The sequence below is a fragment of the Danio rerio genome, chromosome 20, assembly GCF_052040795.2.
Source record: "Danio rerio strain M-AB ecotype USA chromosome 20, GRCz13ab, whole genome shotgun sequence".
Lineage (NCBI taxonomy): Eukaryota > Metazoa > Chordata > Actinopteri > Cypriniformes > Danionidae > Danio > Danio rerio.
Genome location: NC_141040.1, coordinates 17,930,143 through 17,945,000, shown reverse-complemented (window position 1 = coordinate 17,945,000; position 14,858 = coordinate 17,930,143). Strand labels below are relative to the sequence as shown.

Below are 14,858 nucleotides of genomic sequence, written 5' to 3'. Positions count from 1 at the left end.
TAACGACTGTCCAGCAAACACTGTGAATTGTGCAGTTTCTGCGTTTTAAAGTAGTTAGAGCGTTTTAATTACTCGTGCTCGCCTCCCTTGCTATAGTAAGCTAGTGCATGACGTCAGTCATAACCGGTTATGATTACTGAACCGATACCTTGATGCATCACGGTGCACCGAAGAAACAATTCATTTTGACACCCCTAATATACATACTTACATTTCAGTCATTAACATTACAATAATTATAATATCTCATTTTCAAATTTTATAAAATTATAATATACTTTAATTTTATTTATGTATTTTAATTTAAATATTACATTTAAATACTAAAAGTAATTTACTTTAGGAAATTTCAATTAATATAATAATATTTAGAATTAAAAAACTTAAACATTATCAATTTACCACTGATAAACAAATACACTATTTGTAAAATCTGATTAAATGAAAGTGAAAACAATATTAAAATAAACATGTTTATATTACATTTTTTATATTTAAAAGTACATTTAAAATTTAAATTTAAATTAAAACATTCTAAAAATTTATTTTAGCATTTTTTATTTCAATCTTAAAACTAAATACTTAATTTAACATTGAAATACATTTTCATTTATATTTGACTTATATAATTTAAGAAAACAACATTTTAAATAAGCAAATTTGAATATTTATTATACTATTACGCTTCTAATTTACACTATTTTTAAAATGTAAATAAATTAAGGTAAGAAAAACATTCAAATAGACATTACAGCTCATTTCACTGGCCAGTGTCAGGCGACCCAGCGGGACAGGGCGCAGCTGCTCTGGGACTCCCTGACATCCCGATCGAGCCGCATATGACTGTCTGAAACACTTTTAATGGTCAATAAAGGGGAAACGGCGGCTGTGGGTTGATAAAGCCTCACTAACATGCACGCTTTAGACAGGAGCTCTGAGATCCAATAACTATCAAAATGCTCAACAACCTGCTGTTTTTCTTGAGCATGTTTAACATAAAATATCAGGTGCACAGTTAACAGGCTGCTACTCTTTTTAATTGTTGCAGTTATTTTTGACTGAACTGTCAATAACTAATAAATATGACCAACATCCAGACCCTTTTTAGCTCATCATTCATTCATTCGATTTCTTTTTGGCTTAGTTCCTTTATTAACCTGGGGGCCCCACAGCGGAGTGAACCGCCACCCTTTTTAGCTACACTAAACATTTGGGGAAAAATAATAATAATAATAATAATATACTTATTCAACTAAATTATTTTTACACATACAAATATATAACAAGTGGAACATTTTAATTTCAATATGAATTTGGTCATTTACTCATGAAATAATAAATTATATTGATATTTCATATTTATTACAGACATATCAATGTTAATGCAAGTTGTTTGTTAGTACTTGTGAGTACCATTCAAATAATACATTGATAGTTTAATTTAAAAATCTAAACATTTTAATATTCACATAAAAGTTTTGATGACTTTATCGTAATTTATTTTAATATTTCAATACTTTCGCATTACATTTCAATATGAGCTTAAATAAATTACAAGTAATTTAAATGAAGTAATGACAGTTTAGTTTACTTAAAAATTATAAAATGCAATATTTATAATAAAATTAAATACTAAAAATACATATTTGGAAATCTATAATATAATTTCAGAACACCTATTTTTCTACATCAAATGTAAACATACTGTATATGTAATTTAATTAAAAATATACATACATACAACAGTTCTGTCTGTTTCTTGAATCTGATTGGCTGATAGCCATGCAATATTTTGCCAGTGACATCACACAAAGGCCTCTACACCTCTGTGTATTACTCCGCCTACATACAGCAAGCTACAAGCAGGCTACAGTTTGACAAATATTACTGTTGTTAGACAGCAAAATGTACTTTTGAGGCTTTTTCAGTCGAGAATGCAGTTGTTCAGATTGCAACTATGCAGTTTATTTCTAAGAATAGTGCCTATTTTAAAATATTTACAGTTTCTGTTAGCTCTTCGGCGGCCACAAGATGGTGCCAGAACCGAAAAATAAGCCCTTGCTCAGTGTGTCCTCTTAAGCGCAAATTAAAAAGTTGAAAAACGGTAGCCTCATGGTTTTAAGGTGGACCGGATAGAGTCAGTAGGGCCCCGTTTACACTGCAAGTTAAATGTGACCCAATTCCGATTTTTGCTGATTTGTGACAAAGATCGGATCTGTTCTATAACTGTGTAAACACGAAAAAAAACACATGCATTCGGATATTCAGGGATCGGTTTCAGGCCTCCTTAATATGTGGAATTAAATCAGATATAGATCGGATATGTGACAATGCGACTGTCATGTAAACAGGCAGATCGGATTTATTGAGGCATTCCTTTCTGTACATCATTAAACTTGCGACAATGTGGTGCTTCTCTGTGGTTAATGACGTAGAAGGAAGAGCGTGTGTGGAGATGCCGACGCGGCAAACAACAAAAGAGGAAACAATTGGTCAATTGGTCACAATTTGCTCTTACCAGACCTGAGATCTCTCTTGTACCCACAAATTCCTCTGAATGGTGGAGGACATCAATAAAGCATATGAATCATAAGCGCAAGCTGCAATGACGGCCCTTTCCTACCTCCAAATCATTTTAAAGTTGGGTGAACTTCTTGTTGTAACTTTTGCTTTTTGTCGCTATTAATACACGCACAGCGGCTTCACATAGAACAACTTTATTCCCTCTAGCACCAGTGCACACAGGCAAACGCTACATCTTCAACTACACACACACACACACACACACACACATCAGGGCCATACCATTACATAAACTGCTTGGGGGTAAATCTGGACTGAACCATTCACTGCTTTTACTACACTTCGGATATTTCGCAGAGCTAAAAACAACACAATTTTTTCCATCGTGGCTAGTCCCAGATAGCAGGTAGTAATCGGCCAGAGCTCGGCTGACCTTCGGCGTCTCTGGCTCCGACTCGGCATTGGCGAGTGTTATCCAGTCTGAGTATGGCCCGCAGCTCGCTTGCACACACAAGCACTGGCCCGATTCCTGTTAACCATATCTGGCCCGAGTCTGTGTGTAGAGTCCGGGCCGCTTCTAACAAGTACTCGGCTTGTTTAACTGATGACAACCGATTAAAATCTTATTTTACCTAGTAATTTGTTAGCACCACGTGTAATGATAATTTGAGAGAATATCCATGGTACAACAGCAACTAAATAATAAGAATATTTTTTGTGGATGGTCGCAATGTTTAGACGCAAACAAAACAATATTATTTAAAAATAGATTATCATCATGGCACAGATGCTAGAACCCGCCTTTATGCATGCGCGACATCGTAAATTATATGGCAAGTGTAAACGCATGAATTGGATATGGGGCACAATTAAAACAACATATAAACAGACAGGCAAACAAATCAGATATAGGCAACAAATCGGAATTGGGCATCAAGACCTGACAGTGTAAACTGGGCCTAAGAAGCTGCGAATAAGAAGCTGGATTCAGCCTTGTCCCTCCTTATCACAAACACAACAGCAGTCTGGTGAGAAATCTCTGTAGACGGATGGCATTTCATGTCACTTTCAACCTTATAATCTTAAAATGTGAGCAAAATTTGCTGTTGTCATCACATTAAAGGATGTGATGCCTACGGCCTCGTGCCAACGCATGCCTCCCACCAGTGCTGATATACAGCCATAGCACACTGCTACTTGTGTGATATTGCTCATACTGTATAAATATATATATTGTTGAAGTCAGAATTATTAGTCTTATTGAAATATTAAACCCGTTTATTTTTTCCCCAATTTCTGTTTAACGGAGCAGATGTTTCAACAAACAATTCTAAACATAATAGTTTTAATAACTTATTTCTAATAACTGATTTATTTTATATTTGCTATGATGACAGTAAACAATATTTTACTAGATATTTTTCAAGACACTTTTATACAGCTTAAAGTGACATTTAAAGGCTTAACTAGGTTAATTAGGTTAACTAGGCAGGATAGGATAATTAGGCAAGTTATTGTATAATGATGGTTTGTTCTGTAGATTATCGAAAAAAAAAAATTTGCCAAAATAAAACAAATAAGACTTTCTCGACAAGAAAAAATATTATCAGACACACTGTGAAAATGTCCTTGCTTTATTTAAAAAAAAAATAAATAAATAAAAAAAATTCAAGGGGGGCTATTAATTCTGACTTTTAACTATATATATATATATATATATATATATATATATATATATATATATATATATATATATATATATATATATATATATATATATATATATATATATGTGTGTGTGTGTGTGTGTGTAAATAAAATTATTTCATATTATTTCATAAAATGTTTTATATAATATATGAACAAACGATATACTGTTTGTGTGTACTTGTGTCTAAATAAAATAAAAAGATGAATAAAAGATGAATACTTGAAGACTTTAAGCCATAATCAGCCACTATATATCTATATTCCATACTGTATTTTCCAATACTGTGCTTAAATTTCAGCAAAACATCTGTCTCTTTGAAAAAAAAGTTTATGAAAAGTTTCAGCCACATATTTCCAAATGACTTCAAATTACCTGGGGTGCACTTTCGAAAAACACTGCTAGCCAACTAAGGTTGCAAGTTGCATTGTTACAAACATAGTTTGCTGATTTAGCATTTCCCAAATCTATTGTTCCAACGAACATTTGCAAACTGCATTGCAAACTTGTACGTTTGCAACTACACCTCTAGAGCTGTAGTCAGAAGCATACAGTAGTTCCTGGTTGTGTTCTCTTTCCAGTCATCCCCTTATGCCCTATACCTTTAAAACATTCTAACCTTTAAACATGGAATGATTTAAAAAAGCATTAAAGTCATCTTTCTCAAGTGTAATTTGCTTTCCAAGTATTTTTTTACAGTTCAGTTTTAGCTATCTTCATATTGACACTTGCGTTCCCTTCGCAGTGCAATTTGAAAACATTTATGCCATTTTGAACACAGCTGTGGCTCATGACTAATAGGTGACCTATTATTTAAAAGCGGAATTTATGTTACCTCTCCAAAGCTTCTGAAAATGGTGAAAACATAAATATATAACATACGTTAGCTTTAATTTATAGTTGGTTATTTATTAAGAAATGTATCTGTATATGACAAGGGCCTGTTGGTTAACATTTCTGCAATGAAAGTAGACTTTTACAAGTAGACGATAATTTACAAAAAAACACAAGCATAACAACCTAGACTCAAACCAACTTCTGTAAAATGTGAACTGTTTACTGTATTTGAACTCCAGAAACTGCATGCGACACTGCATGCGACATTTACTGTCACCTATCTGCGGTGAGACGTGTTTGTTTAAACTGCTGTCCTGCCGCTTATTAAAAATGTTCAGGCAAATGAATGTAGGTCAGAAAGCGCAGTCCAATCCTCAAGAGGACCAACACATAAAAACACATCAAGTTTCAGTGAGCATTACAGCCCAGCTTCACCCAGGACATCTGTCTCCATCCAGATGCTGATCCTCCACACAACGCCAACATAAACATCAAAACATCTGCATTATAAAACAAGCTGATATCTACTGCCAGTGCAGAACATCGGAAAGATGTACAAGCTCTTACTGTAGTTAATGCCTTACCCTGGATTTACACTAATTATTCTTATTACTTATCATTATTTTTTGTTAGTTCCACAAAGATAACTATGAATATAAATATAACGATAAACATATTGGCATCCTGCAAATTGTTTACTTTTAGTTCACACTTTTCATTTGGCTTTGACCCTTTCTGACCAGCAGGTGTCCTCGGTGAGCTACTAGTGCATCTGACGAGTAAATCTTTATTTTAAAAATTTGCGATCGCAGTTAGTAAAATGGAATCAAAAGAACTATTTTCCCCTCTGCATTTTCAAAAGATGCTGAAACTAGCACTGGATACCTGAGGTACTTTTAATTTTATACTGAGTTGCTAGCCTTGGCTTATCATTATTTAAAACCAATTAGTAGTAACCAATAAAAATCATTATTTTTTTTAACTAAAAACCATTATTTATTAACCAATTTATGGTGCACAATATATTGTTTCAGCAACGTTACTGCAATGTGATCATTCGCAAGATATTTCGAGTATACGCAATGTTGAGTCTGGACTATGATTTATTATTTCGCAAGTGTTTTTTGAGGCTGTGTGAAGATTTTAAAAGCATTCAAGCCTAAGAAATTGTAACTGAAAAATTAATGATTAATTTTATTGAATTGTTTATAAAACGAAGACTATGCAGTATTATTTTACATTCGATTGTTCAATTATATAATAGTTTGACTTTAGAAAACAATAAAATGCTATTTATTTATTTAGTATATTTTTCTATATTGAAATTCTTAACTTGTCGTTTTTTGATTATATTTCATGCACTCCCCTACAGAACCGTCAATCTAAAATGAAAAATTCTTTTCAAATAGTTATTCAACTCATCTAGTGAGATTGTTTCATATCACAATATATATCACAGTCGTTCTACCATGTTTAATTTTGGTAAATGTCTATTGGTTTGTATAAAATAATAGGTTATTGTTGTGCTGTTTAACAATTAATCACGACTAATCACATTCAAAGTTTTTAACAGTGCAACTCTGTGTTCAGACCATCCAAGATTTAGATCACTCTTTTCAACATTGAAGATTATTAACTGAAACTTTGGTCTTTGGTAATTTATCTAAACAAAAATTCAACTGTATCAGTACTTTAAAGTCTGTATGAGATTGAAATTTACAATGTTTATTTTGCTAGCTCACATTGTTATTTGTAAAGTAAACAATTAATCTGTACATGTTAATCTTCTGACAAAATAAAGGTTATTTATTTCAACTCTGACCGTTTGTTCTGCATTTTTAGAGGTGGACCTTCTGTTAATGTCCGTTTGACAGTTTTAGTTGCAATATTCTTAGCCACGCACCTCTAATCTCAGTTATGGTGCAGAAACAAAGCCCAGCCCCCTACTCAATATTCCTTTCAGCTGGATGTCCATAAAAAAGTAATAAAAATGTACAGACTGGACTAAATTAAAACCAGCGGCTCCTATATGGGGATGGAAATGTTGCATATTCACAAAATAAAATGAGATCCACAAATAAATCTTAGAGTTCCACAAACATAAATTATATTCACAAGAAAGTAAAATTAGCCTATCAAATCAAAAACACTCACAAATGTGTTTTTTTTATTCTACAAAAACAATTTTGCCTGACATTTATATGTGAATTGCGTCCTGTGCATTTGTAGATTAGTGTGCATTTGTGGGTAGCTCTCTGTGTATTTGTAGATTGCTGTGGGTATTTTTAGGTAGTTCTCTGTGCATATGTGGATTTTAAATTATTTCCAACATTTCATAACATTTCTAAGATGAACACTAATCCACAAATAGATGGACTCCACAAATAAATGGACTCCACCCACCTTCTACTTAAACCAATCAAATACTGGCCACAGGGTGCTGGCCACTCATTGCTCGTTCTTGCTCCAACCAACCAAAAGATACATTAAAATTGTATTAACATTATCATTACCTTTAATTTACAGCATCAGCAAACAATCCTAAGCATGTTCACAACCGTCTGGAATGCTTTCTGTTGCATAATAAAATAAACTCACAGCTCTTTGATGAAGTTGCAGCATACAGGATGAGCACCAGGAATTACCATTTTGACAAATGATACGCACACATGTCCTACTTTGTTTTAAATAAACAGTGTCAAGTCACTTGTGAGTTTACATGTGCGCAAACATAATTACGCAACAGAAAGCTTGTGCTTCAGACTGTCGTGTGTGAAGACTGCTTGCAGAGGCTTTGGATTAAATGTGATGATGTTCAGTTTCTTGCAAAGATTGATTGTTTTACTTTGTAAAAGCTTAACATAACATCAGAAGTCAATGGTATAAATTTTGTGTCACATTATTATTATTTGGACTCTCAAAGTGTCAGTTATTGACTTTCATTTTATGATTTACCAAAGACCAGTTTCAGCTGAGTCTTTAATATTCTGTTTTACCAGAACAGAACAGTTAAAATGAAAAATTACCCCACAATTTACCCTCAAACCATTCTCTTTGTCACACAGTTTTAGTAGTTTTAAAGAGGAACTATTATGGCCCTTTTTACAAGATGTAAAACAATTCTCTGATGTCCCTAGAGTGTGCATTTTAAATTTCGGCTTGAAATACCACACAAATAATATCTTATAACTCTCTGAAACTTTAATCCTAATTGTGCCATTTGTGAGACTGTTGCTTTAAATTCAAATGAGATTCTGCACTTTTCCAAAGAGGGCAGAGCTACCAATGCCTATGTGTCAGTATAGTGGCAGATTCAAAAACAAGACTAAAATTCTATGCTAATGAGGGAGAGATCATCACTAATGAGCGGGGCTTTCCTCCTCTGATGACATGTACAAATAAGACAATGTCGCATTCATATGTGTACCCATCTTATGTCATGTGTCATATCGTATAGATCACTCGGGCATAACGTGCATTTAGTTGCAGCTGTAAGTCAGTGATAGGAGTTTAGGGCTAAACAATATATGGAAATATTCTCGTTATCGCTAGGGCTGCACAATATATCATTTCAGTATTGATATCGCAATGTGCGAGTCCGCAATTGTCTTATCGCAGCAATCTGCAATGTATTCATAGTTATAGTTGACCAGATATTGCAGTTAACAACATAGTGGAGTCATTTCAGATTTTAACTTTTAGGGCCCTATCATACACTCGGTGCAATGACGTTTTGCACTACACTGTTTAAATAGCAAATGCATTTGTGCTCATATGTGCGCCCATAGAAATTCTGGTCTGAAAAAGGAGGTGTGTTAAGGCGCATTGCTAGCGTGTTGCTATTTTGAGGAACTAAAATAGACTGCGCAATAGACCAGCCAAGAGAAGGTCTAAAGTCCAGTGCAGAGCACGTTAGTTGTGCGCCTCGCTTAAACATTGCTTAATACACACAGGATGTACAGCAATACAGAAACATCTTTACAAAAAAAAAAAGAATTAAAGAATTAAAGTATGACACAAATTATTATTTTCTAGCCTACATAAATATAAAAACCATACTTTCATGCCTTCTTCATCTCAGGGGGCTTTTTCGGTTTATTCATGACAATTTGCTTCAGTAAAATGCTATTATTAGTAGTAGTATCATTTATTATATGCATATTTATATTTGTTTTATAAAAAAAAACTTAGATTTGTCCACTTGTCAGGTTATAATAAACCATGTGAGGCATAGAATTTGTATTTGGAAATAACTCAAGTTTTTTTGACCACATTTTGTTATTATTGTTTATTTATTTGTTTGCTGGAAATTAGAACAGATTTTAGAAATAGTTTTGAAACAAATCTTTGCGCTTAACAAATTAAATTAATTATGTATAGGCTAATGGAGGTCTGTGCATACAACACCATTTCCTTATCCACGAGAGTGAAAGTGAAAGTGAAGAATAAGAAAGCTCATCTCTCATTCTCGGCGCTGCAGATGTTCTGTTTAACTATTTTCTCGTTGGTAAAGTGCTCAGTTTTTCAACTTACAAAGTCTGCGTGTAAATAGCAAATGCGCTATGGCGCAACGCAACTGACTCTTAAAGAGAATGGGAGATGAGACTCTGATTGGTTTATTGTCAAAACCCACCTATAACTCATTAAGAGAATAAGCTCAACCCTGTTAGACCATGTGCAGTGGCGCAAAGCAGATCCTTCCATTGTTAAAATAGCAAAAGTGGATTGGGGCATGCCCTTGATGCTTTTGTGCCCTGCGCTTTGGACTTTGCGCCTGGCTCGTCAAAATAGGCTCCATAGAGTGAAAGTTTATTATTTGCATGTGTTTTTAAGGTCTGACTGTAAGAATTTGAGGCAAACTTAAACATTTGGGCACAATAAATTAAACGTTTGTAGCTTAAAGGTTAATTGTACATTTGTACTCAATAAAATGATATAGTGTTATTATTATTATCATTATTATTATTATCATTAATATTATTATACAATGATTATTTGATTTAGGCTTCTAAATAATGTTTGACTTCCCAGAAAATCATACATTTTTGTTTTTTAGAATGTTTTCTGTTGTATTTAACTATGCATGTCTTTTTAAGTAAATATTTTATGCAGATACATGTACACTCCCCCACAAAATCACCCCAATCTTTACAGTAATCTGGTGAAATTGCATTTATATCGCAATATATAGCAGATGTTTTTTTTCTAATATAATATATAATTACTTGTTTTATGGATGCACTAAAATGCAGAACAATGGCATTATAAGTTGGTGTATTTCTTTCGACACTAAGCATGGGACGATTACCGTTTTGAAGGTATATCATGGTTTGGAAAATTCAAGGTTTTAAAACCTTGAAAAAAACGTTCCTAAGGTATGTGTAGAATTTTTTATTGACTTTTTTAGTTGTTCTTTAGGACAACAGTATCTCCAACAGAAAAATATATCCCAAGATGCCATATAAAATTGTAAAATGTCTTTGAAATAAATGAAGACAGCAGAAGTCAATGTTTCATTTGAATTATTTAGCCTAACATGTTTACTGATCTAAAATCTTTAAAAAAAAATTCAAAATAAAATATATTGTGTTTAAATGTTTTTTTTCTCCAGAAATTTAAAAATAATACTTTAGAGCAGTAATCACAATACTGTCAAACCGTGATATTTTTATCCAAGGTTATCATACCGTCAGAATCTTATACCGGCCCATACCTAATCGACAGATTCGACACTGACTGTTTATCCAAATTTAACCAATCAGGTGTGGCCTTACTATCTTAATACCTGCCTACCCAGAAGGTGCTATTCTCGTATTGGCTAGAAGGTGAACCTATATTTCCACTTCAACAGGTTTTTTTAGAACAGAAAAGTTTATTCGGTCAAAAAAAATCCATTATAACCTGTATGACCACTACAAAGTCCTAAATCGTTTACCTAAAAAAAAAAAAATCTATGCAAAATAACTTTTCTCTCAGTAACATCTCTCATGTTTCTCAATAAAGTGCAGTTCTATTCAAGGGAATAATTAAAAAATGTGAAATATTTCTGTAACAGAAACCCATTGATCCGCTTCATAAGACATGCATTTACATCCTGGCAGCATCTGGGTTAGTATCACGATGGATTTATGTGCTTTTGGGATGTTAATGACATTCCAAACATGGCGACTATCCAACGCCTTTATACATCATTTAAGAGAAGTCAGTATAAAATGTAAAACTACTCTGACCGTATTTGTCTGATGGAAAAATATCAAATATACTCTGAAGATGGGTTGAGAAGATGAGTAAAATAATTCCTTTATTCATTTTCCTTTGACTTGGTCCCTGATTTATCAGAGGCCTCCACAGTGGAATGAACCTCCAACTATTTCAGCATATGTTTTACGCAGCGGATGCCCTTTCGGCCAAAACTAGGAAAGGCTAAGTAGATGATGTGGTAATTTATGTGGTAATAGTTTAACCGTTGACATACAGAATATGAGTGTAAATCTTTACAATAAACGCACAAAAGAACTAAGATCTTGGACGAATTTGATGTGAAACTTCCTGAGTTGTTCTTCCTGACAGGACATAGGAGACATCTAGAGTCATCTTAATCTGTAAAGAAACCTGAGAGGCTTTTAAGTCTCTTGTTTAGAAGCATCTTTAAGAAAAAACTCCAACAGGTTCTGTTTTACTGGGATGCGCAACTACACACATCACACCAAATGTCGAACAACACTTCTCAGATTCAACAAACCAAGCGGCAGACATTTCACAAAAGACACACCTTTTATTTGCATAAGCTACAGTGACTAGAGAGAAAATACAGGAAACTGAGCACCAGCTACACCCTTTTAGTCCATGCAACAGTGTGGTGGTGGTTTGCTCAAAACACCAGCGCCTGTCAGATCAGCGAGGCCTTTAAATGCCTGTAAAGGGCTTTTCATGGCAAACACCGGCACTGCTGCTGTAATTCAGTCTTTGAGAGGAGATGGATGATGCAACAGAGGCTGACGGAGCCACATCCTCATCTGAGACACATCTAACAGCCATCTCCATCATGTCCCATCAGTCATATTTCAGCAAACATGAGCATGACGTGTCAACCCTGATGATGAACCTTAACCCAAATAAACACTTACACATGACATGTCTGTCTGATTCAAATATGACAGGTACAGGGGTTACCGTGTAATCTAATGGTGATGTATATTAAACTTCATTTTCGTTCTAGGACACAATATAATAATTATTATCATATATATATAGAGGATTTCTCATCTATCTAGAGCTGTGTAACCCGTATGTATGTGTCTACGATAGAAAAGGGATGTAACAGTTGCGCAGTTGTAGATTCAGACTGTTGCATCACTGAACTACACCTCAACAGCAGGTGCTTTAATAAAGCGCTGTGTTTACCATACATTGTAAACAATTATATGGTAAAGTTACATCAACAAACGAATGTTTATTATTAATAATACTATTCATGCTTATTATTATAATTATTATTAAATGCCATTTCAGACACTCGTCCTGCACGTTAACCGACTCTTTAGTCTACAGTACTGCGTTAAACAGAGTGTGATGTAAAAGACGGATACGTACCATGTTTGTAGGGCGCGCGGGTGCTGATGATAATCTCCAGACCGGACTGAACGCGAGTCTCTCCGGGATGCGCGGGCTCTGGCGCGGCTCTGGCTGTGGACTCGATGAGAAGAAGCGCGCATGTATTCATCCGCCGCGCACTTCCTGACTCCCTCGGCCAATCACAGGCGGTGTTACAGCGCAGGGACGCCGATGCAGAACGCAGAAAACGCACTGGCCGTGCGTCCTGCTAAAACATTGACGCGTCCGGAGGATGAAGATGATGGAGCAAGTGCACAGCTGTTCACATTTACAAGTTCTCTGCTTGCCCTTTTAAAGGATTAGAAGATGTGAGTAACTTAAAGCAAACTGACTGACTTGAACTTTCTTATTTTAGGGTGTACTGTGGTCATGTATGTTTATTTACTCATGTATGACTACTAATAAGTGCACTTATGTTTGGCAACGGCCACCACACGCGACACAGTCATTTTCATACAAAGGGCTCTGAAAAAGTGTTTGAAAATATTTTATAAAGGTCATTTTAGCCAGGACCTGACTGGGTAAACTTGTAAACAAGTTAGCATTCAATTACACAAAAGAGTAAAATGAAATAATTGTATTTAAAAAATAAGTACAAAGTATAACATATTAATTATATTTCATTTTATTTATACATTTACTGGGCTATAAATATACAGTTTTATTATTTAAATGATTATTAATCTTATAAAATGTCATTGGGAGAGGTGAATTATAGTGGAACTTTTTTAATTTCTTACAAAACTGTTGCAACAAATAGATGATAGACTAAAGAATAGCATATTTACTCTGTGCTTTTTAACATATAATTTCAATTAGTGCGTAATTTAATATTAACTATTTAATAAACTGTATTTTTATACTGTTTCTCCGAAGGTCTGGCTCTTCGATAAACTCATGTGTAGGACTATTTTCTCCAGGCGGAAGGACACGTAGATTTCCATACGCTTGAGAATTCACCGTGTCGGTTTGTTACGGAGTTGCTGATTGGTGGACGCGGACCTGCAATATTATACACAGTGTTGAGGGGGGCTTTATTGGCCGCCCTGGACCTGCAATGCACCAGGCAACAGTGTTTGAGAAGATATCCTAACAGAGATCTTATGAAAACTTTTAATTTTTATTTATTTTTACATTTATTTATTCAAGCAGATTTCACTGGTATTTGCCTACATATACACTATACACATTCTGTATAAAATAGAGGAAATGCATTTCTACTTTCTATAGGTTAATGTGAGACTCATAAGTAAATCAACCTCATAAATAAAATTCGAAATATAACAAATAACATTCATAATAATAAAAAAAAATTCATTAATTTTCCTTCGGCTTAGTCCTTTTATTCATCAGGGTTCGCCACAACAGAATGAACCGCCAGCTTATAATTCAGCATATGTTTTACACAGTGGATGCCCTTGCAGCTGCAACCCATCACTGGAGCTTTTATATATATATATATATATATATATATATATATATATATATATATATATATATATATATATATATATATATATATATATATATATATATATACTATTTATTAAGTTAAAGTCAGAATTATTAGTCCCCCTGTTTATTTTTTCCCCAATTTCTGTTTAAGAGAGAGAAGACTTTTTCAACACATTTTTAACATAATTGTTTTACTAACTCATTACTAATAACTGATTTATTTTATCTTTTTCATGATGACAGTAAATAATATTTGACTGTTTTAAATTAGCCATCTCAATCCTATAGAAAATTTGTGGGCAGAGTTGAAAAAGCTTGCACGAGCAATACAGCCAACAAATCTGACTAAGTTACATCAATTCTGTCAGGAGGAATTGGCCAAGATTCCTTCAAACTATTGTGAGAAGCTTGTGGAAGGATACCCAAAACATTTGACCAAAGTTATCCAGTTTAAAAGCAAAGCTAAAAAATACCAAGGAAATGTATGTAAACTTTTGACTCTCAAGAAATGAACAAACAATCTCAAAAAAAGTTCTCTCATTATTTTGGCATTCAGCAAGTGTAAATCTTTTAGGTAATCCTAATAGAGCTAAAAAAGTTAACATTTAGTATGATTTACCTTTATTTTTATTTTATTTTTTTTAAATGGTTATTTTCCTTTTTTTAGTGCACGTAAACTTTTGGTTTCAACTGTATTTTTACCAAGGCAAAAACACATTTA

The 14,858-nt window shown here is 33.8% G+C and overlaps 1 protein-coding gene and 1 long non-coding RNA gene across 2 annotated transcripts in view; both read right to left on the bottom strand.

Annotated features, from left to right (window-relative positions):
* calm1b (calmodulin 1b) overlaps positions 1-12,724 on the bottom strand; it is a 32,308-nt gene extending 19,584 nt beyond the window's left edge. Inside the window, 1 exon segment of the mRNA NM_200082.1 lies at positions 12,662-12,724. Within this exon segment, the coding sequence (NP_956376.1) occupies positions 12,662-12,664 (3 nt within the window). The 5' untranslated portion in view covers positions 12,665-12,724.
* The window catches only part of LOC147839117 (uncharacterized), a 490,241-nt gene that overhangs the window by 73,150 nt on the left and 402,233 nt on the right, over positions 1-14,858 (bottom strand). The window lies entirely within an intron of this gene.